This window comes from Accipiter gentilis, chromosome 18 (genome assembly GCF_929443795.1).
Source record: "Accipiter gentilis chromosome 18, bAccGen1.1, whole genome shotgun sequence".
Lineage (NCBI taxonomy): Eukaryota > Metazoa > Chordata > Aves > Accipitriformes > Accipitridae > Astur > Astur gentilis.
In genome coordinates this window covers 7,260,001-7,284,804 of record NC_064897.1, presented here as the reverse complement: position 1 = coordinate 7,284,804, position 24,804 = coordinate 7,260,001, and the positions used below count along the sequence as shown (strand labels likewise).

At 41.2% G+C, this 24,804-nt stretch overlaps 1 protein-coding gene across 3 annotated transcripts; it reads right to left on the bottom strand.

Moving 5' to 3' along the window:
• Positions 1–4,790: 4,790 nt before the first annotated feature.
• Positions 4,791–17,575, bottom strand: TIGAR (TP53 induced glycolysis regulatory phosphatase). Of its 3 annotated transcripts, none has more exons than XM_049822191.1 (6): positions 17,466–17,575; positions 15,329–15,366; positions 13,032–13,153; positions 9,275–9,352; positions 6,706–6,816; positions 4,791–6,280 (listed from the first exon to the last, which is right to left on the bottom strand). In XM_049822191.1, the coding sequence occupies exons 1-6, from the start codon at positions 17,495–17,497 to the stop codon at positions 5,822–5,824; spliced, it is 840 nt and encodes a 279-aa protein (XP_049678148.1). In that variant the 5' UTR covers positions 17,498–17,575; the 3' UTR covers positions 4,791–5,821. The 3 variants fall into 3 exon arrangements, with proteins under 3 accessions (XP_049678148.1, XP_049678149.1, XP_049678150.1); XM_049822193.1 differs by having other exon boundaries at positions 6,168–6,280; positions 6,701–6,816; XM_049822192.1 differs by lacking the exons at positions 13,032–13,153; positions 15,329–15,366; positions 17,466–17,575 and adding an exon at positions 11,577–13,007.
• Positions 17,576–24,804: the final 7,229 nt, after the last annotated feature.

Sequence of the window (24,804 nt, the reverse complement as noted above, 5' to 3'; positions counted from 1 at the left end):
GAGACCCTCCCTGTAATGTTGGCATGTTTGGGATGTAACTTCCAGATAATTTTTACATCTCTGATTTAAACAAGCAAAGCTTTCCCCCCCTTTCTTCCATATTAAGCCCATTGACCTTATTAACTAATTTTGTGATTCTTAAGTATAGCTGACCTTAACTACTTTTGTGATTCCTAAGTATAGCTGACCTTATTAAACTAATTTTATGATTCTATTCTTAAGCATAGCTGACCTTATTAAACTAATTCTGTGGTTCTTGCCCTTCTGAAATAAAACTTTCTTTTTTGCCTCAACTTTTAACTTAAGTAAACTCACTTTTCAATAGCTAGCTCTTCCAAAATACATTCATGACTTATCACAGCCAAGTCCAGTGCATCACCCGTCTTTCAGTTCAGCAATGGCTTGATCAACCAACTGGGCATCAGAGGGAGAGAATATCACATCCAATCATGCCCCAAAAGGGGTTCTGCCTGGAGCTCAAGCGCATTCCTTTAGTGACAGGTAATTGCCTATTCAGGATTTGTGTTTTTATCCTGGTATTCTCCTGTGCCCATATTCTCAAGGCTTCTGCTATTGTTCTGACTGTGCTCTCAGGGGCCCCACTACGTGCTTCTGGTGTTCAGGTAGGACATTTGCAGACTCACACGGGGCTCCCTGCATGCCAGGAAATCCCAGAGATGTTTGCAAGTGACACTAGTGCTGTCTCAGCACAGGAGACCTGCCTGCACAGTGTTGGATTTACCGTGCACAAACAGACCATCCACACAGTGGATGCGCATGTCAGGGAAACGGCTCATACTGTGCAGTTGATTTGTGCTCATGCAGCTGCCATTTGCCTGAGATTACTATATATCCAAAAACCTCAGGCTCATGACCAAAGCCCTCACAAGAGGGACACATCTGGGGAAAATCTGACATATTTTATGCATGTGGGCTGTGGATCTGAGGCAGTCTCATGAAATACCAGAAACTTGGATAGATCTGAATTCTGTACTTAAACAAAAAAAAACAAACAAAAAAAAAGGCAGGGGGGGAACCCCAACTCCTCCTATTGCAAAGACAGGACTGCGTCTGGAAAACAAACCCACCAGAGAACTGTGGGAATGGAGCAAATATCTTGAAAAAGGGCCGATACTTTAGAGGAAGGAAACTGTGATACTCCCAGCGCACTCTGCCAAAGTGCATGCCTGGTGACTGCAAGACATTTAGCAGACCTGCCAGGAGATGATGTTGGTGGAGCCAAAACTGAGGAACAAGTGTGCTACCATGCAGGGAACTTTGAAATCCTCTTTGTCTCTCCTGTCTCATCTTTTCCAAATCAAGCCCAACCTGGTAAAGCACTGCTTAAACATGAACAACAACTTTATCAATGGAGGTCACAACTCCCCTACCTTTTGAAGCATTGCTTTTTTGCAAGCAGAATACCACTGGACTCTTCATCAGAAGAAAACATTCGCTTAGAAAGGAGCGGACTGAATTTCATCTCGATTTCGGTGATCTCCACAGTCACCTTTTCTTCCCCTATTGTTCAGCTGAAAAAGCCTGCCAAGACAGCATTTATTTTAACCTTCACCAGTTTAAAAGATCATGTTAAAGTACACATTTGTCCTCTCAGATTTGACTACAGGCCATTAGTGGGCAAGCTGAGATGTTTCTAACATTTATTTCAGCATTATTTTCCTACAAAGGTATTCAAAAAGAATGCACCTTTTTCTTATCACTTGAAATTCTTATCAACCTGGTAATGTGTTTAACAGCTTGATCTGCTTTCACAGCCTCATCTTGGCAGCTACTGCTGAAAATCCACCCTGTAGTTAAGGCCTTGTCTCCTGCTGCTAATTAGAGACTGGCATTTCACAAGGACAAAACATTCATTGCCCACTACTGAGTAATCCCTCAAATATTTATGTTCTGTTACTATTCCTAACAGAACCATCTATAACTGCAGCTCTCTTTTCCCATGATCCCAATAAACTGTAAGGAATTACTGTACAAATGTACACGAGTCACTTTATTAAAAGAACAGGAAGAAGATTTAATCTCAGTGTCGAATCAAAGACTTAAAAAGACCAGTACTATACACAGACTTAAAGAAAAAAGGCTTACGATTAACTTCAGAAGCTTCCAAAATCCCTGGTTTGCTTTTTAACGCACAGAGATGCTTACATCTGAAATAAAAAGTGTAACTTTACTAGGGCAGGCTATACAATCACCTAGGCCAGTATCCTGTCTCCAGCAATGCCAAGTGCAGATACACACAACAGGGGAACTGCTAAACACGCTTGACTGCTTATACTCCCCCTGCCACTGGCAGATGTGTTTGCACTAATTTAGGGTGTTTTACAAAGCTTAATTAGGAGATTCTGGCTCTGAAGTTTTTCACTGAAAAATACTTCATTTAACATAGAAGCAGTTTAGAAAACTTGAATGGTTTTGCCCTTTGATATTTTTCACCGTTAGACACTATTGTACCTTCTGCTTGCCCTATGTAAGAGTGAACACAAGATAAAAGAATTTGTTAACAATAACTAAAAGAAAACAATCATAAAGACAGGTTTCTTAGGATGGGTCTAAATTTTAACCACCTACAAATACATCAAAAGCAGGTGAAGCACATTATAGAGGAAGAGTCAAAAATCCCTATGGGAAGAGTATTACTCAAGAAGTGGCAAAGCATTTAACAAATAAGTAGATGTTCCCATAAGGCATCTACCTCACCAGCAAGAGCAAAATGTTAATTAACCTGCTTGAGGGTAGGCAAGAAAGAAGAAGAAGCCTTTTAAACTAAGGGAAGCGCACAAATCCATAGCGTGTTGTGAAACATTTGACAAAAGTTACTGACTTAGGGAGGAAAACGTGTTAGGTCTCCACTAGTTTTCTAGCTGATGAAGGATGCACACCTCCAACTTGGTTAATCTGGTTCCAAGAAGTATTAATGAAATGACTGACCAAATTCAGGACATGGCAATTACAGGAAAGTTCAAGCTATTTAAAGCACCAACAGGATAGTCTCCTGCTACATAACTAGCCTTCCTGAAATAAACAGGCACTACCAGGGACAGGCAAATTAAAAATGAACTCCCCTCCCACCCTCTGCCATTAATTCTGTTAGTAGTCATAATTAAAACTTTTCTACCTTCTTTGGCTGTGATCATCAATTTAGTATTCCAGAGCCCTCTAGGAAGATGCATTTCACAAGAAGCTCGAGGAGTCTGTGCAAATTTTTCTTTCCTGTGTACACAACTTATTTCCTTTAGTGTATTAAGAATGAATTCTTTTATCTGTGAAAAAGAGCTATGGACACTTTTAAACGAGTCTTGAGCAGTTCCTCAAGCTACCACTGTCATCTCTGTGCTTTTGATTTGAAACAGGCCCTTTTTAATGTCACAAAACCAAACTTACTGTTTGGGTGGTAATTGTGCATAATGTCACTAATGGTTAGCCAACCAAGGTTTTTTCCAGTTGGCTGGCTTTCTCAGAAAAAATTTTTACTCATTTTCTAAATATTTTATTGTTACTATTTGAATTCAGAAATTTTTATTTCTGAGTAACACTGAAACATTTTGCTTAAGAATACCTTTGTTTTGAACAAAGGCTGCTTACAGAAAATTGAAACTTGAAATAGAGCCATTTTGACCAAAGCTTGTTTTTATGTTACTGAGATATCTTAAGTTTCCCAGGATTCTATATTATGAAGTTTTCGTGTTTGCTGGAAAACCCCTAGCCACAAAACTTTGCCCAGATAACACCTGTACATTTATGAACTGCCTCATATGGGGAAAGAGGAGCCATAATGAAGCGGCTTTCCTCTGTTTCTGTAAAGAAATGGAAGACAGCTGATCAGTAAGTAAAAAGTTTAGCCTATCGATGCCGAAGTTCAGTACAAAACTCTAATTTAAATTTGGTAACCCAACTTAAGGGTGTCCAGTCATTCACATTATAGAATGTGTCAGAAGTTGAATCCTTGCTGACACCAGTTTCTAGTATCCTTTTTTTTTTTTTTAACACATCAGGTAAGCCGCTTTCCTCTCCATGGAATTTAGTTTTCAGACACAGCAGCAGACGGTTTCACACGTATTTGCTAGATAAACAAGCCTTGCTGCAAGTAAACAGCCTTAGGTTCATTTCCAGCTTCTGGAGAACACTACCTCAGAGGTGCACCTCCAGTCACTGCACGGCTGAACACTCCCTGCTTCACCCTCTGCATTTTTGCAGTACCAGCACGGGGCGAACAGCACAGAGAACGGAAGCAGATCCCTGTTCTGTGTGCAGGTAGGAATCAAGAAAACTTCCCTACTGAATGACAGCCATGCGAATAGAAAAAAGCAAAGTCACTACAGCCAGATTAAGTAATTCTGTTGCTGTTTTTCAGTAGGGCCACAGTTAAGTTCCTCCTCAAAATTCAAGTTGCTGCTTCAAGGCAAAGAAGCCAAGTAGTTTAAAGCACACAAGACAGAATATTTTTAAAAATTACAAAAAACTACAACTTCAGTCAAACAGTTAATTTTGTACAGTTGCAAGCAATTTAACTATGTCCTTAACATTTTAACATCAGTGGTTCTTCCAGGTAAGTCAGTATAGCACTGATCCATCAGCCCTAAGAAGGGCTCTTTTTCACAGTAAAAGACCAGCCTGGGGTTTTTCAGGGGGAAAAAAAAAAAAAAAAAAAAAAAAAAAAAAAAAAAGAAAAAAAAGAAAAAAAAAAAGCAAGTTATATGATCTGAACAAAGCTTCATAGAGTAATATTAACACAGATTTTTACCTCAAAAGAAACACAAACAAAATGGAGCTCTATTCAGGAGCCTTTAATATTTTTTTTAATTTATTTTTTTAAACAGGCTTAAAATATGCAAATGAAGAAAAAATATGTGGATATTATAAATAACATAAATCAGATAAGCTTTTACAGTAACACTACAAACACCCCAGTGGGGAAGGAATACAGTACTAACAGCAACTATAAGCAATCATAAAGCAATCAAACTTGCCTAATTCTAGGCAAAAATATTCGTCCATCAAGTGTACAATTGCAACTGACAACAGGATTCTAGTTGGGTACAACTCACCCTATTGATAAGGTTCCTTTTCATAAGAGAGACCATTATTTCAGCTATGTGAATATGAGGTTCCTCATCCTGCTTACAGTTAGAAATAAATACGTTATGTTTGTGTACAGTACTCTTTAACAGAGGTCTGAACAACACTAAGAGTTTCTTACAAAACATTCCTGCGAGGTAGGTATATCATCATCCCTGTTTTACAAATGGAAAAGAGATTTGCCCAGAGTCTCACAGCTATTTAGTATCAGAGCCAGGAACACCTCCCCTGACTCTGTACCAAACCTTTTCCACTAGGCAATGCTCCTTTTCAGGTTATACTATTGCATTCAAAAAAGTTATTTTAAGACAACATATATGTTTAATATTACAATATAGCATTTTGTAATAAAACAAGAATACAGTATAGCTCATCTTTGAGGTACCATCCCTCTCCCCTCCCCAACTCTTTTACCTGTAGATAGCCAAAATAACTATGGACTAATAAAAAGAAGTTTTTAAAAATATGCACTCTAGGAGCAGATATGCAAGTGACTGAAGTATGTTTCTGTTCATAAAGAACATTTGTGTTATTTCTCTAGTGCCAACTTATATCAGGCACTAGGACCATGCAAATTGTGTTATTTTAAGAGGGTAAGCAGTTGCCTGTCTTCAGTTTTGCAGTTTAGTGTCAATAACTCCAGTCAATCTCAGTAATTACTACAGATACCTTTCCCAAGCTTAGTATAATGGTGACCTAAAACCACTTCCCCCTACAAAGACTCTTAAAACACTTTTGGAGCTACACATTCAGCTCCCACATCCACTAAGTGAGAGTCTTGATTAAGACAAACACATGTGATTTCAGGTTTTAACAAATTTCCATTTTCAAGTTTTATAATGAAGTGACTAACTCCTGTATTGGGACTGACAGAAGACAACTGAGACTTTGTTAAATTTGTTGGTAAAGTACAGTTGAGATCTGAAACAAAATAACCGATCCAGTTCCTCATGTAGGCTCCATGACTCACCACTAGTATATTGGCATCTAATATTTCAGAAGTTCCACCGCTACCAGAGCTAAGTTCTGCTTCACTACAGTGGTTTGTCCAAGGGAAAACTAACTGTTCTTCAGCTGTTCCTGAGCTTCTGCTTGCTGCACCATGCATGTCTTGCTCCTTCTGTTCCAATTCAACAGCTAGCCGACACAGAAATTCAAAAAAATCCCTTGCACGTTCTCTTACCTATAGAGAAAGGTCAGAGGAGTACGTTGTGAAGAATGCAAGACACTTCAGCTTTCAGAAATCTGATATAACTACTTCAATTAAAAGGCAAACATTTATCACAGACAAGTCTCAGAAATCAATGCTAAGTTACTGAACACTGTAAAAACTCCGCTGCCCTCCAAAGCCGAGGTTGAGAATAATTGCCATCATCCTTCTGCAAATGACAGCTTCATGAGGAGTCAATCTCAAAATCAATATTTTAGTTCTAAAGAGATTCCCTACTTGGCAGCCACTGTAATCAGGTCAAGCAGTGTTTTTAGCTTAGAAAATATCTACCTTCAGTTGGGCTAAGCTCTCAATAAGATGTTCCTAAGTATGCAATAGCTGCATCTGCACTGATAAAATGGCCTAGAAAGTAGGGCACAAATAAATAAATACCATACTTCATCCAGTGTTTCTCCTCCAGAAGGCGTGAATGAAGGACATTGCTCTCCAGCAGTCTTTGCCATAGCCTTGAGGTCAGTCAAAGGCCTTCCTTCTGCAACACCGTATTTCTGTAAGAGGCAAGTTACAAAGAGTGGGTATAGAAAGATAGATCAAGTCTCCAGTACCGCTTCCAACGCAAACATCTCTTAACAGCTTTGTTTTCTTGGATTCTCAAGTATAACGTGCAGGCTTAATTACCTTTTACATTTTATTGCAATATTGGGGGAGGAGGTATCTTTCTATTTGCTATTTAAGTTACAGCATAGATATATGGGTAGAGGAATACATTAAGAGCAGCATCTCATTTAAAGTACTAACATTCAAAACACTACCTTCAGCCTGATCTTTGCCCTGAGATTTTTTCCTACATTCTTGACACTCATTCTTAGCATACAAAATTCAAGTGTTTTTGTAACTGAGGTTACACTGCAAACACCTCTGTATGTAGCTGTTCGTACAAGGATAAACCCCATTTACTTTTCATTTGCAGAAAGACTACGGGGAACTACTTTTCACAAGTAAGAAACAAGTAATTTCTCTACAGACCTCTGAAATCTCCACAACAGATGAGGAGTCCATTTTAAAATCAGAATTTTTGAAAAAGACAAGAAAAAGATGAAAAACCACAAGTACTCTACCTATTAGAAACACACAGTAAAGCCTCCCCCCATTTTTTCAGGACACACATTACTCCTGTGGACAGTGTTTTCAGAAAACAAGGTGGCAAAAAAAATGACCTTAAAAACATATGCTAATGGACTCAGAGAACATGCAATTAACTATCTTCAATGACATGCTTATTCCTGAGACCTCCAAAAGCAAGGCCCGTACAATAAACAGCAGTAAGAACCCACATATACCAGGTAGTTATTCTGGATCACTAGAAGTCACATTATCAAACATAGTTTTTATCACTTGTAATGTATTTTACAAGAGAGATACACTTGGATGTGCATTACCATTTTTGACCTTGAAGATCTTTCCAAGGCACATCTCTAACAATGGTAAAACAGATTAATCCTTCTCCCTCTTAAGATTAATACTTCACTATCACTAACAGATGAAAAAAGCATTCAAATGGAAAGCTTTGGTCTTTCCTTGGAATATCTGAAACCAGTGAAAACACTGCAGTTATGATGAGTATTTTTGAGAAAGTAAGAGCTGATGCTATACTGTCAAACACTCAGTTACATGCATTACAGAAATCCAGATGTTCATTACGAGGATACAGACACATACTCATTACTGAGGCTTTTTTGACTTCTATGTCACTATCCGCTTGCTGTGGATATGCAATTAGCTGCCATAATAACTAATTTATTACAGTCTTCAGAATTTAAATGTACTGAAACACATTTACTTCAGCCTCTCAACCCCTTCTCTAAAGCAAAATATTGGCAATTTAAGAACACCAAGACAGACGCGAAGAAATAAGTGCTCTGAAACAACTGAAAATTAAATCCTAATCTTAAAGATTTTTCCAGACTTAGAGAATAATACTTTCTTAATAGGATCAACAACATATGTCCTTTTAAAGGACTTTGCTTCTTTTCATGCAATTCAAACTTAATTCCAGTTATCCAGAGTAGTGACTTACAAGCTGTGGCTCGCAGACACTGTACTGGCATTTCTATACATCCATACAAATGCCATGAAAGGGTAAAAAAAAAAAAAAAGTAACAGAGACTTAAGATTATTCTTTCTAAAATTCTGTATCATGACCCATAATATTTTAAAAAAACATCAGGTGGTAAAGCAACTAAAGAAGATGGGGAGGCATTTAACTTGCTGGTTTCAGGGGAAGAACTGGAATTTCTGACAGAAAAAGAAGATCCATATAGGAAATGCTACAATTGTGTTCTGTTCCTTAAACACTTATTTGTCTGCTGGCAATATGCCATTCCAATTTTGGTTTTGTAGCATTTCCTTATTTAAAATTCAGCTGACACTCTCAGTGTAGCATCTGAAGGGTGATTCATATTAGCAGAAACAGCCAGCATCCGAGTTTATTCTGATCAGACATACTTAAAAACAGACAGGAGGTACAATTATGCCTGTTATCAGGCAGAGAGGCTAATCAGGAAATCAGACTGTTCCATGGGCAGCAGAAAGCTTTTCAGTAGTCTTTGTGCAAATGAAAAGGTATAAACTCCTAAAAAGACAACATCAGGTTGTGCTATCAGGCTTGAGCAGGTAGGCAGAGGGAGCATCTTTAACACTTTATACATGGGGTTACCAAACAGAGCTAAGCTTTTTATTACGTTTAAGATAAGTAAGGCAAGATTTACATGTAGGGGGAATTAAATCATTAGAGCATCACAGTTACAGCACTAATCACTGAATTTTGGCTTTGCTTCACAATTCTGCAGTCAGGCAAACAATTTATAGTACCTGATTAAAACCACATCAAATAGTGCTCTCCACTGTTAAATCTACCATTTAATAAGCCAAGATATCCATCAGCAGTAAGTTACATTTTCAAATGGGTCAATGTTCAATATTAAAACAAGCTCTTTTGGCACTTACTCTCTCTCGAAGTCTTGCATCATACTTGATTTCCAAATCTTTGCAAAACTTATTTTTTCCTAGAATTGTGGCAGCAGTCTAAAAGGTGAATATACAGTCATGTCAATGGGCTGTTTTCTCATGGGACAGCTAGACCATCTTACAACACCACAGCCAATGTGAATCACATTAGTAGCGCCCAACAACCCAAACAAACAAGATAAATCTTTTCCAGCTAGTAGTGTCTGTCAGAATTGGATATATGGCCTGAAGCTGAAGACACTTAGCACCCATGAAAGGTGGGCAGCAAGATGCACAGCAGCAGCAGGATTTACCAATTTACCAAGATAAAAGCCACATCTTCTCTTGACTATACTGCTACTCACAAAGCAATCATGCCACCTACATTCTTTATATGTAGTACCCGAGTCAGACTCACAAGCAGTACGTTCCTAAAAATTGATCAGTTAAACTGACTGTGAAAAACATAGCATGTAAAAATTAAATTACTTTCTGGCAAGTGCACCTCAGAAATCAAATACTCTTGAAATAGTTAAGAGGCAGGAGGGTGTTTGCTGCCAACATACTGAAGTGTCGGCCTCGATGTTACGAGGGAGAAATGCACTGGATGATACACTTGGGGAAAAAAAATAATCTAGCTTATTGTATTCACCTGTCTTTTGATAGCATGGCCAAGAGACAGAGAAAATCCAAAGGTCTTAGTTTGCTTTTAACAACAGTCTGCATGTCTTGAGTTTTGTGCTATGTATCTTTTTTTCCTTCCAAGGAAGCATGTGATTTTAGGGGTGCAGGGAGAGCAAGACAACTGATCAAGAGGAAATTCTGATACCACTTTGGAAAAAGTATTGCCTAATACAGGTTCTGGCGTATTGGGTATTATACAGCTGTCTGGCTGCCACAGCCAGCAATGGGAACTAAAGGACCGCTAACCTGCTCCTGTTCTTATATGCATCGAAGTGTGAAGGCTGTACTGGATTCACATACAGTCGTGACTGGTAGTATCAGCTGGAAGTCCTGTGCAAATGTCCACATCCAATCAAACTGACATTCAAACAACTGATTTTGAAAAGGCTCCTTGGATTCTGGCAAATAATGAGCAGCCTTGTTGTACTAACAAGACTTTATGACCTATTATATATATTGCTTAGGAAAGGCTTTATGTTGCAATTTTAAATATCTGTCATAGAATAGTGTAAAAATGCAGATAGGGTTAAATCAATTTCCTTGTATATATAAATAGTACAGTTAATTGAATGATTACACCCTGAAATTTCTCCAGGACCAAGATCTTGTTCAGTACATAGAATAGACAACATTCACCTACTCAGCACTAACTCATACTCTGAACTGTAAATACTAACATAGAATCATAAAGTCATTTAGGTTGGAAAAGACCCTGAAGATCGAGTCCAACCATTCACCTAACACTGCCAAGTCCACCACTAAACCAGGTCCCTAAGCATCACATCTACACTGCTTTTAAATACCTGCAGGGCTGGTGACTCATTTACTGTGCTGAAACCAAAATCTGCTCTGAAGAAGAGATTAACTTCCTCACACCTTTCCTACACCATCCATTACTAGAATACTAGCATGTTTCAGAAACGTTCCTGAATCTTCACAGTACCAGTGAGAGAAGCGATATTAGCCCCACTTTACACATGGAAAAGCCTCAGAGATTTCCTCTCATCCTTCTCAGGCCCCAGCCTGTCTCAGTTCTGAACCTACTTTCACTGCTGCAGAACTCTTGTCCCAATGGCATGAGCATCTCACAGTAGGCCCCATATTCCCCTGTAGACTTTGGCGTTATGCTCTGTTAAGCTTACAAGTCTTAGGGAGTTATGCCTCACACCACAGCCCAGTCTGCCCAACTAGTCTTTTTTTTTATTTTCACATTGCTGGTCTGCCTGCTCTCCTCTACACTGCTAATTTCCAGACCCTGCCTCCTAGGCTTATTCTCTCAAACAGGCTTCCCTGCAAAGCTTCTCTCTGCATTTCCTATACCTGCTCACTTTGCATCTCCTGTAGCTCTTGGAATTCCTGCCCAGCTAGTACAACTCTCTGCACACATCCCCGTTTTCTCCTATCCTGCTCAGGCTCGAACATTCAGCTGTCAGCCATGGGCGGTAGCCAGAGGACCCCGTACCACTCCTGGTTCCAGTAACCAGTACACACCCTGACTACAGCTGATGCAGGAGACATTGCAAGGAAAACTAAACTTCATCACTAACAGTTTCTTTAAAAACCTCCCCCCCCCCCCCCCGCCCTCTTTTGCAAGGAAACTTGTACATTCCTCTCATACCTGAGCTATGAAGTGACAGCGTAGTAAAGGACACTTCTTCATAGATTTGCAGCTGCCAAAAAAGGGAGTTCCAAGCAAATGGAAACTGCAGCTTTACACATCTTTGGAAAAGCTTCCACAAAGTCTGGATAGCTTGTCAAACAAATGGCAAAACACATTTCCTTTCTGCAAAGGACAAATTCAGGTCTGTCTTCTACATTATGAGAGTGCAAATGCTTCTCATGGAAAAGGCTGTCTCCAACATAAAGAAAAAAATCACCAACCTCACTCTCAAGCAGCTGAGCATTCAGAAACAATTACTGTAAGGCAGGCATATAGCACAGACAGTCTTATGAACGTTACAAAGCACTATTAATGTTTTTAAATATAATCACTGCCATTCGCACACTTAAAGGAAATGACTTGTCAGGCAGTTATTATGTATTTTAAAAATACCTAATTATTACACTCCTCCCTCCCTCTCTCGCTTGTTTTCTGCCTAAGTTGTGCTGCTACAGCAGTTTATGGGATAGTGCTGCAAAACAGATGAGCAATGTTGATCATGTATGTTTTAAGGAAAAAAAAGGGGATTTACGCCAGATTTTGTTGATCTGGTTTACAGCAAGGCTTCACAAACTTTTGTAGCAGGACAACAGAGCAAAAAAGCAAGCTACCAGCAGCACTATTGAGAATCGTTTAGTAGTTTCAATCACATGAAGCCTATATGTCTCCTGAAATCACAGCATCAGTAACAGAAGAGAGAATTAAGGACAGAGCTTCCGCAGGAGATATGACCTTCCTAGAGCAGCTGATCTATGCCTCTACCTTTAAAAGTTCTGTTTCCCTAATTTTTTGAGTATTTCGTAATCCTGCACACAAAATCACAGGTAATCCCACCCAGTAATTAACATTTTTTCCTCTTTAATGAACCTATTAAAATAATGCATCGAGGCGAGAGGTGTGTTATTATGTTCCTGCCAAAACCCAACCTCTCTGCACATCTCATGATCCTTGTACTGACTTTACAGCAAAACTTGATCTTGCCTATATTGGTCTGCATTCCTCAGGAAAACACAGCATACAGCCGCAACACATAAGACAGTACAACAATATCACAGCTAATTTGTTTTGTTTCTTCAAAGAAAAACTGACTTCAGTCTGTTACCCCTAAGTCCCGATTACTTCTTTAGCAAGAACCTATGCGCATTTAAAATAACAGCAAATCCATAAGAACAACACTGCATGACATCCTGCAAAGCAAGCTGGCCTTCACTGCTTCTTAACTGAGCTGTTCTCATTGAAATTTCCTTACTCGTCAGGCCTTCTTGAATTCTACACAACTCAAACTGCACTTCTAAGACCATCAAAATAGCTTTTGGCTCTCCATCACTGTATTACTTTTTCATCATCAATAGCAAATAAATACCAAATTCTGAAGCTAGTATTTACATTCCAGTTGCCTCAAGAAGCACTTGCCTGCTTTGCTCGAAGGAGGTCACTTGAAAAGACATGAGTAAACTTCACATTACTGAGAAATAAACCAGCAGCATCTGCTTGTCTGAAACCAGTTGCAGAGAGCGGCTCATCCACTCCTTGACCTACAGAATAAAAACCCATGAACATTAAGACATGTGTACTTTAGATCATTTAGCAGCTGAGCAAGCACAGCAGCAATAAAGAATCTGCTCAGTCGTAATATGAAAAGTATGAAAAAAGGGAGTACAGGCTAGGAAGACAGAAGGATCATTATTGATTATATTTATATTACTGTATACATATGACAAACTTAAAAGTAAAACAGAGGCCTATGTTTTCTAAACGCGTGTAGTCATTTCAAATCACTTGTTCTTTTTAGAATGGTCACTGGTAGGCTTCCTGCAAGAGGAATCTCACAACAGAAACTGAAGCTCTGTAAACAGATCTGTTGATTGTAAATAAGAAAAAGGACAATACAATTGAGATAAAGTTGTTGATACTAAACTACATATATGGAAAAACCCCATGCACATCAGGAGAGTCAAGTCCTGACAAATATGAAATGCCTGCTCCTCCCCATCCCCTAACGTTGACAATGCCTTGAAGAAATGAGGCAACAAGAAGGGATTGTGTGTAATGCAGAAAGCAGCACACACTCTTTGCCAAAGACACAGTTTCACAAGAATTTTACAGTTGTGTAACCACAATCTGTTGTGGTCTCTTCCTCTCCCCTACTCCACCTCGCACACTGACACTAATACCTCATGCAGCTGCATGGCGAGCGTGTTGATGGAACAAACCTAGCTGAAAAGCAGCAACCCTTCCAAAAATTATTTTCAGCCAGAGTAGTCTGTGAAACCAGCTGGTCATAAAGCTCTAGGACAGCGTAGAGAGAACCAGCACTTTGGTAATCCAACTTGAATGAAATAGGTGTGCTCCTGCCACAGCTCAGAGAGTCTGTAGGAGAACCAAGAACTGTGGCAGAGGGACAAACCTGTAACAAATTGCTATGTCCACACTTCTATCACCTATTTTACTTTTGTAGGAAGTCAAAGCAGAGAGTGTGCAATACTCATCAGATCCAGAACAACAAAAATGGCAATTTTCACCAAGCAAATGCACAACCATTTATAAGCTTCCAACAGCAAAAGACAGGACACCAGAAGTCCCGAACTTGAGTTCTGAGCACCTCATCTGTAATTCAGCCATGTGAGACCTCAGACCCCACCATGCTGGTATAGGTCTTAACACCTCTCAAAACACAAGGCAATGTTCACTTTCTACACTGGAGAGGGGAGAGGAATCTACTACATGTCATTTGACACAGAGGGCTAGGAATTTAAAAGACATCATTAGTACTTTTAAGAACATAAAGCAGGGGAATATTCTTTATTCACTTTATCATAAGCACAAAGTCATGTTGCAAGAACTGTAAACTGCAATGTCAAAACAGAGGTAGGAAAATCTGGAAGCATGATTCTTCCTCACAGCACATCACACTGTATAAAGCTTATTTATTCAGAGAACCGCCCCATTAGGTTCCTTGTAGTGGCGAGCCTCGGTTTTCCTACAACAGACATCCAAGCAGCTCAGTGTTTTCAGTTCTGGGTGTACAAGTCAGTAGTCACTAAGAAGTCTGGTTTTAAATGTCGTGTCTAAAGACTGCCTTCCTAGAAAGAGCTGGGATTGAATAATCCAAGCATTTACAGAATCTTTACTTTTCATTCTTCCTTGCTCAAATGTTTGCTTTTTTTGCAAGTGACAGATTACCTTGCTAAGGCAATAGCCTCCTTCACAAAACGATCTTTATCCATCCTTCTGCAGCTCCTTACCAACTCCATCGTGCAAGTGTGCACCTGGCTGGTTCTTCACCAGAGCTGCAGCTCCCACTTCTCATCTGAGCCCCAGAAGGCCTTTTCCCAGGCTCATACCACTGAGATTTAACACAGTGCTATGGGACACTCTGGCATCCTTAGTAACGAGTGTTGCTATCGCTTTATTTGATTACAGCTAATTTTTTTTTCCCCCTGTTTAGAAAAAGGAGCTATCCTAACACTCCCGCTGATACCAGAAACACACCACCATTTGTTGATATTCTGTGGAGACCAACTTAGAATCTTCATAGTTCTGTAAAGCTTTCAAGCTAACATCCTGGCTTACAAATAAAGTCTTTTAAGGTTTACAATATTATTCCGTAACAATACTTAACATTTCAGCAGTTGGTTACAGGATTTCACATTTTCCAGGGAAGAATAATTTTCCATCTCTAACAAGCGAGCAGAATAACTGATACTAACCTTGCAATATCTTGTCTTTGTTGTATCTTGTTTCTCCACTGAAAGAGATTATAAACAAAAACCAATTAACAGTAATTTTACTGAATGTTCAAAAACACTGTTATATTAGATACCAACAGGAGACAGCAGAGTCTGAATATGAAAAATGAAGATCGAGTACAGCACAGCTTCTTTTCAAAAAGATGTATCTGAAGACTTTAGAATAAAAAAAAAACAAAAACCACATTTTCAAGTGGTCAGCCCCAAGCATGCCATCAATATTTACTAAGACAAACCTACCTGAGATAAAATGAAAGGAAGTAATTTCCTAAATTTATCATAAATGCGGCATAATTTCTCCATGCTGGAGCAAGGGAAGTTGCAGGAAGACTCTGGAGCCCTGTTATTAAAAGCCTGTGCTAGTCAATTGGACCTCTTCACCTTAAAAGGAAGCCAGTTCAAGAGATTATCAAAGATAGCAGCAGAGCAGGCTGCACTCCTTGAAGAAGCAGAGCATAAGAAGCCAGAGCTGTAGAAAAACTAGCAGAATGAACATCACCTTCTTTAGGAATTGGAATATTCTACCTTGAAAACCATAACTGACAGTATTTCGGGAGAAGAGCAACTAAACCCATGTGCTGATTTATTTAGTAGGGAAAAATCTAAGAACTAAACTTGACACGAACAAAGTTAAGCATGATGACTTTGTTGAGACTCCTCACCTGGCCAAAATGTCTCGTGCTTAAGTTTTTGCAGTACTAAGGCCAAGCGTGCTGCTTGGCTTTTATACAGAGAGCTATCAACGCTGCTGTGCAGAAGTCCTCAAGGTAAGCCCCAATTAAGTAACTGATCACAGAAGGCCAGTACTTTTAAGACAAAACACTGTATTTTAGTACACTTTAAACTCTTCCCAGCACAGGGGGCAGCAATTTAATTCTTCAGGCTCACTCCATGTCCTGACAGCTACTTCCAGCCTCCTGAGGAAAATGCAGCAGGCTGGAGTCCATCCTGCTGGTCATCAATTGGGGTGCAGGTGGGGGAAGAGCAGAACGTGCTGTTTTCCAATTAGCACTAAGATAAGCACAGTGTACGCAAGCACAGCCTGAGGGATGAATTCCCAACCACTTGCTGGTAAATGAACGGGGATCTTTCTGAAGTGTCTGCAAGAGTCCCACCTGAAGATTTCAAGTTCAACAAATTGTTTCAGGCTCATGTCTTCTACCAGATGTAAAAGTTAGGCTGCAACTACAGCACCAAGTCAGCAGATCCAGGTCTTTAGGAGAACACAAGAGTAACTCTTAACAGGACGAAAATCAGGGGGAAAAAAATAAAGTAACTGCTCTAGCTGCACTGATCAAGTATTAAACTGCATTATGCTAAAGGGGGAAAAAGTTTAGCTTTCGTAAAATTTAAACAGTTAACTACTTTTTAAGTACTTTAGGTACTACTAATACCTGTCAATTGCAGGAAGCTGGATCTACTTAGCCTAGTTAACGACAAATCTTTCTCAATATCCACTGTAGCTTGAAAGAAAACCTCACCCTAACAACTTTAATTAAGTCACAAACGCCAGTGCTTTAACATTTAACAGTAGAAATGTTAAACGAGCTCTTCGCCCCACCAGAGAGCTTCTGGCAGGAGAAAGGTCTTACGAGCCCTCACCCCAGAGCTCACAAATAGCGCTTACTAGTGTTACGTATCACCCCGTACTTCCCTCAGTGCCAAACTGTATCGGTTTGCTCACGTACCCAGCCGGACCCGGCCACACCAGAGGCCAGCCTACGGTAACCGGACAGCCGCGCCGGCTCAGGCGGCACCGAGACCCCCGGGGCGCACAGCGCGGCCGCCTCCCTCAAGGGCCAGCCCGGCGCTTCCCCCCCGCCCGCGGGCTCCCTCACGGCGCACCCCCGCCCGCCACGCCACGCCACGCCACGCCGGACGGACTAACGGACGGACTGACAGAAGCCGTTACCCCTGAGGGAGCCGCGCGCGCCTAACGGACAGCCCCGGGGTGGGGGTGGAGGGGGGGGGGGGCGGAACTCCGCTGACGGCACCGGCGAAGGCGGGGGGGGGGCGGGCAGCGGGAAGACGGGGGAGGGGGAAGGGGAAGGCCCAGCACCGGCACCGGTACCGGCGGGGGGGGTGCCGCGGTACTCACTGCCGGACGAGGGTCAGGCCGAAGCGAACCATGGCGCGGTCGCACAGGTGCGCGCGGGCCCAGCCGCTCAACCTCCCGCCCGCACTGCGGCGTCCCGGCCGCCCCGCGCCCGCCGGTGACGTCACGGCCCCGCCCCGGCGCGCGGCGGCGGGAGAAGGCGGGGCGGGGCGGTTTGTCGGAGCGGGGAGGGCGGGGGGGGGGGGGAGCGCTTGAGGTGGGAGGGGGTTTGTCTCGTGCGCGTGGAGGCGTCGCTGTGGTGGGTTGGCGGGAAGTTCAGGTCCGGTGTGTTTCACGCACAACACCCCCCCCCCCCCCCCCCCCCCAAAAAAAAGCGGTTTTTTAAGGTCTCGAGGCTCACGTTGAGCACAAGTCCTGTGAGGAGCGGCTGAGGGAACTGGGGGTGTTTAGGCTGGAGAGAAGGAGGCTGAGGGGAGGGAGACCTTATCGCTCTACAGCTACCTGAAAGGGGGTCGTAGTGAGGGGGGTGCTGGTCTCTTTTCCCAAGCGATAGGATGACAGGAAATGGCTTCAAGTTGCGCCAGGGAAGGTTTAGGTTGGATATCGGGAAAAATTTCTTCACCGAAAGAGTTGCAAAGCATTGGAACAGGCTGCCCAGGGAGGTGGTTGAGTCACCATCCCTGGAGGTGTTTAAAAGACCTGTAGATGTGGCGCTTAGGGACGTGGTTTAGCAGTGGACTTGGCAGTGCTAACAGCTGGACTCAATGATCTTAAAGGTCTTTTCCAACCTAAATGGTTCTATGTTCTTAACTTACAATTATAATCAGATGGCTTTCACCTTAAAACTCTAGTATTCACATAATCTCATGATTCTATGACCAGAGACCTGAGTAAGTTTACCACATTGCAGAAGACATAATATTTGATGACATTCAGTCTTATTAGGTCAACTAAATTAAGTAAGAACACTGGTCGGTAACAGGACTTTGCTAAGAGTAATATCAATAGTTGGATAAATTACACTAATTATGAGTCGATTAAAAGTCTTGGAAGCCAAATCACTCCCCTGAGTAATCATCAGCAAAGATGGGACCTGTTTTGGAGCAACGGTTTCAGAGGCAAAGCAGCACGTGCTGTAGGCATCCACAGCCAGCGGGGGCCGTGCTGGCCCTGCACAGCAGAAGTCCAGAACCTCCATGTATTTTCTGATAAATGGCACTGATTGTCATCTTCTTCATCAGGTCCTACTTACCTAAATCATTTCAGCTTCTGGGATCTAGATGGGAGATGGGTGGAATACTGTCTTGGGTTCCATAGTCCTGGGATGGGTGAGCTTCGTATTAAGACTGCTGCAGATTGACTCGTTGGGCAGAGGCCACATTTTGCTCCGCAGCCACCATCGTACTTGGGAAATAACAGAGACACAAGTTAGGGGCAGTTGGGGGGGGGGGGGGGGGGGGCGAGAAAAACAAACCTAGCACCTACACGCTCTCTATATCACAGTGATGTTTTCAAACTCGGGAGTAAAGCTGACATCTGAGCTAGATAAAATAAATCCGCTCTCCTCTTTTGCCTGGCAGTGTTCTTCCTGGGCCAGCTGACAGCATTTGTGGGAAGATACAAGACACATCTGCATTTTGTTGTTCACACTCTTGTTGCCTATGCATTACTTGCTGGGTGAGTAAGGGGACTCTTCCTTCAGTTGCTAGGATTTGACATTCAGACTCTTACTTTCCCTAGTGAAAGTGAAAAAGAAAAGAAAAAAAAAGTCTTACAAAAGTAGAAATTTATTTTGCTGTTCCTTCCCTACTTCCTGTTTTTGCAGATTCGTGAAAAAACACATGTAGATCTCAGCAGGCTGCAAGGATATGGCATAGAAGATGTTTTCCTCAACACAGAAGTACAACATTCACCTCAGGAGAGGTCCTGCTGGCCAGAAATGCTAAGGATTCAAAATGATTGATATTTTAGGAAATTAATCATAAAAATTTGGTCAAATCATCACTATCTTATTGATGTAGAATACAATAACAGGTAATACTATTTTATGGTTGCAAAAGGCAATGAAAGAAATGGGAAAGTCACTTAAGTGTGAACAAAAATATCCAAGGAGATATAATTGTACACAGGAACTGAGAAAATAGCATTTAAAATTAATATTTTAATCATTTTACTAATGGTGATTTCTAATAGACAATAAGAGCAATGACCCCACTGCTATTATTAAATAATAGCATTATGAAATTACTGCTGGTAAAATGGACAAAGTAACAGAAGTGACTGCAAATCACCCTTTTCCCTTTAGAAAGCTGAAGTTTTATGAATTACAGACATTCTGATTAACCAAAATATTAGTTGGTCAGGTAGCTGAGTGTATATCCTTTAGGATTTCACAACCAGATGGAATAAATGTTATCTAAAAATCAGAGAAATTCTTCTGGGTTGCCCAGAGGTCTGACCTAACTTTGAAACTGGTTTGTGCTTTAACACCAGACACATTCTACATGAAGATGAAAACGTAAATTGTTTCATTTGATAGCAGTTTAAAACAGATGCTAAATTAAATATTTAATGCAACAGTGGGTCTGTTTCATTCCCTGTTTATCTTCCTTTGGCAGTGTGGCATCATAACCTTGTATTTCTGCAGTGCCTCTCCTCCACAGCTTTCAGAACTGACATTTTCAAAGGGTGAGACTAGTGACACGTCTAGCCTCTAAACGAGCCAGTGCCAAATGACTCAGCTCTGACCTATTTCTATTGTATCACCATTAAAAACAACTGTGTTTTGCTACAATGATAAGACCCCAGCTGTGTTTCAAGCATGTTTTAGAAGGACAAGAAACAAATATGAGCAAGCACTGTTGGTGTGTCTATATTCCTCTAAGTGTGTGTTTTGATACAGGTCCCTTTGCAAAAGTGACAGCCCTTCAGGCAAAGTTTTAAAGGGACTTTGAAGTCACAGAGTTTGGGTGCGTGAGAAAACAGCTCAAAAGGCCTGCAGCTTTTGACTTACAGCCTTGTGGTTTGGCTACTAGGTCATCTTTCCCTTTTCCATTGTTTAGTCCTCTTACCTTTGCTCCTGTCTTCATCTTCATAGTGTGTGCACATTTTTTCCTAAGCGTTAACATTCTGATTTTTTATTTCTCCCTCCTCAGTAATTTCTCTCATTGGGTGTAGCACATCATGTCAGTCTGTGTTCATAAGCCTGTTTTTTTAAACTGACCCATTGAAACAAAGTGTTTATAAAGCACAACTGCTAACACGAGCACTATTCCTCATCAGATTAGGAATATTGAAGTAGATGTCCTCATCAGATGAGGAATAGTATTTTGAGGAAATCGTCTTAGGAAGAAAAAGCCTTTGTGGAGCTGGAAATTAAAAATTTTCGAATGAGAAAATTTTATTCTAATAAAAATAAAACTCGAATCTAGTAAATTCATCATGATATGGATCGCATATCACGAACATCAGACAATATCATCAGTCCAGGGCAGGTTATCTAGTCTCCATGAAACAGCAGTTGGCAATTAGGGACACAAAACTGGAATCATCAGCTGGACTATATTCCCTGCAGCCCACTTGTCATTCAGGGTCTGACCTTCCTTCCTGCTCTTACAAGTACACCAGCCCAGCAGAAACCTAGGATGAATTTATTCAGTTTCTTTCCTCCCCCACTTCTCTCCCCACGTAATATGCATCTAAAGGATGTGCTGGCATGGAGAAATTAATAACTTGGTCAAATCCAAGCACAGAGATTATGCCGTGTCTGGTTATCAAACTGAACGGGCTGGAGAACACGGTTGTGCAATACCTTTGTGGCAACTACATCAATTGCCTTCATGGAAAAGTAACTTTAGGGAAGTGTTCAATTATTTTTAAGATGGTTTTCAGGGTGATATACCAGCTGCAGACAGGAGCAGAGCCAGCCCCTTGTGACTGTCCGGCTGAATGGAAAACCTTCCCTGCTCCTGCAACGGAGCTTCGGACCGATTTGGCCAAGCCCCCCCATGTGTAAAAGTTCAAGTCGTGGCTGCAGGCTTTCTGGTTGATGAAGGCATTCAGGTGAGCTGTGGGAGAAGTGAGAAGGTTCAGTTAAACATTTTACTTTCCGACAGGTTAGGAAACCCCAGGCAGCTCCTGGAGGAGCTCCAGGAGTAGCTGCAGCTGTAGGAATTACATTACCGCCATCTAGCGGTCCTTCTGCAGTCTGCACCCTCGGGTTTTACAGTCCAATTTTAGTCAGTTCCTATTCAACAAGCTTTGCGTTTCGCTTCGATTACATATTTAATCTTTTGTTCTGGTGCTGCTAGCCATCAAGCAGAATCACATCCGAATTTTATGTGTTTCTGTTGCAAAGTTCTATAACATTAGGCCAAACCTTAATACGTAAACTTGGGAAACTAAATGCTGTCAGGGCAGTCCAGAAAGATTAATACTTTGTCGCGTGTAAGAAGCAAACCCAAAGAAATTGAAATAAATAACTTCTTGGAGAAGCAAAGAGGTTGAACATGACGAAGGTGGAAAAATTGAGAGAAATTTTTATTTGGGTGTGCTGGGTAACAATCCTGAATTCATTCCTCATCCTCCAGCCGGTTATGTCCCACTCGCAGTTTTGTTCAACTTCTGAAAACCCTAGTCATCAGAAAGGTCAATCTAATGCTCTTCAGGGATGCTTGCTAGTCTGCTGCCAGATGAACCAGAGTTTTTGCTCTAAGAAGCATTACCAAGTAATCTGAGGAGCCGCAGTCCCAAACGCAGCCAGTCTGCTGACCTTTCTCTCTCTCCTTCACTGCTCTGTCCTAATTCTTCTTGTACTTTCTGCATGTTACATTTTGGAAGAGCTCAAATAACATCCCAGTTTATTTTTAGAGAAAACTCAATAACAAGGCACCACATCATTTCCACAGAAGGACAGATGTTTAAGGAGACAGACATTTTCCCCTTTTTATTTTCCTTTTCTTTTCTTACTGTGCTTTCCATCAGCTCCTTTATCTCTCTCCACCAGGTTGCAGCAGAACTCAGAGCAGTCCTTCATGCCAGACATACTGCATACGGAGCTCATACCTCAGTTTTACTCACCTGAACTTGTAAGCCTAACAGGTCTTGATTTAATGAATCTGCTACCGAGGGGTGCCCTTCCCCACAGTGCACCTGAAGCCCATGCTGAGCGCTGGCCTGACGTTTCCCCTGACAAGTATCCGTCCTGAGACCCCCACCAGTTTCACTGTTGTCCCCTGGCAGCATCAGCAGTAACATCAGCTGCCACACACTCCTACTGGTATAAAAATATTGTGGTACCTGTGCCCCTGCGGCTGCACACAGCTGAAATACAAATCACCTTTGGGAATCCTTTTAAATAAATCATTATATTAAGAAAAAGGACAGAGTGTGTGTGTGTGTGGGGGTTTAATATTTCAAGGAGGTACAAAGTAAACATGGTACAGCTAGCTTTCTCCAAAGATCTAAAGGGATCCCCAAAGTCTTTTTAAAATAAACTTTCCCTTAATTGGGAGAAATGATTCAGTGTGCTGTGGGGGGCAAAGAAGTAGAGCATAGCCTGTTTCCCTTTGTGCCAGCTGGCTGGCTTCGATTTGCAAAGAGCACAGAGAAGGCTCTAATACAATTCTCCAAAAACTGAATGCAACTACTCTTATGTTTATGCCTGCAAGGGGCTGCAGAAGGCTGTGAAAGTGTATCAGCAATAGAGTCTCCCGCATGAGGAAAGCCATATGCTTTCCTGGCCTGTTTCCTCCCCATGAAATGTAAGATTAAAATACACCTTTTTGTACCTTATTATCTACGTTACCATTAAGCAGTCCATGTGATAGTGCATGCTTTGTTTGTCCCCCTGCCTACCCACGGGACATTCGATTTACGGTATCTTTGAAAGTGCTCGTCATTTATGCATCCTTCCAGGCAGAGTATGGATGACTGATGGGCTGTGACTGCAGAGAACGAGCTTCGGTGACCTAGGGAGGCCTGTGTGCTGATTTTAATAGGATGAAGCACCAATGTAATGCTCAAGGGTTAACTCCATATTGAGAAAGACAGACCCCACACCTCTCATACCTCTTGGCAGCTAAATCCTGACTTTTCCTGCTGAAAAAAAGGAAATGACTTGGCCAGACTTAGCAGAAATTCTACCTGCCTTTACATCAGCTTTACATTTATTGATGTGACTAGTAATTTACAGTATGAGGCAAGAACAAACTGGACTTGGTGGGAAAATTATTAAATCTATTAAGTCAGCAGCAGGGTTCCCACTGTCTTTAGTAGGGATAGAATTTCATTCTGCTTGTGCTGGTTGCATGAGATTGTAGGGAATTTTGCTTTTTTAGAGCAGGACAGAATGAAGAGTGGCTACATAGTTCATGGACAAATTAAAAAATATAGCAATTGCAATAGAAGTGTTTGAAAAGACTCCTGAAACGAGCATTAAGGATACCTTCTTTGAAACACAAAGGAAAATCCCCTGCTTAGAAAGATAAACTGCACTTCTAGTCCCTACAGAAAGATTTGGGGAAATATAAAATAAAACATAATCTATCTCGTATACTGAGATTGGAAACACTAAGCGATTGTGTGGTTCTTTTTTTTTTTTTTTTTTTTCTCCTGGAATCTCAGTGCTAAAGCTTTCTTTCCTTTGCTTTGGAAATTTTCTTAAAAGTCCAGCATGCAGTTGTTTTAAAGCATGATTTTGCGATGTTGTCCCTCCTTAAAATCCTCAGGCTGTCCTTATGTAAAGTATAGGATTGTGGTGGGCAGAGATCGTTTGCAGATGGTAAGATGACAACAATTCAAAATGGTTTCACAGGCCACATAATAATGGAACTTAACCCTATTGTATGTGGCTTCTCAACACTCAGCCAGCTTTCTTTAAAGGAAGGGAACAGGCTCGTGTCCAATTAATTTCAATTTTAGCTTCTGCACCCTATATCCACTAATTCTAAAAACATACCTTTACTTAAACCACAACAGAAAATCTCTCTTCTGCTACATCTAGATTTAGTAAACCCTTTTAAAACACAAAGCCGCAGAGCACATCCAGGACTATTGGTGATGTTATAGTGGGAAAGGAATTAATCCCCTAAAATGTGAAATTAGGCCAGGGAGCACCCCTTTGAGGTTTAAACCACAAATGGAAGGTATAAGAACAACCCTCACAAGTTCCAGTTCTTCACAGGCTCCAAGTTACGCCTACAAAATGCTGCAGATTGCTGGTCATGTTGTTAAATGGTGGCCAGAGGAACATTCAGACTCATTATGCTTTAAAATCTCTATCTTTGGTGCAGAAAACCTGTGAAATACGAAGCTCACGGGTCACTTTGCAGGGAAGTCTTAAGAGACTTTGCCTGAAGCCACAGGTCCCAAAGTTGTGTGA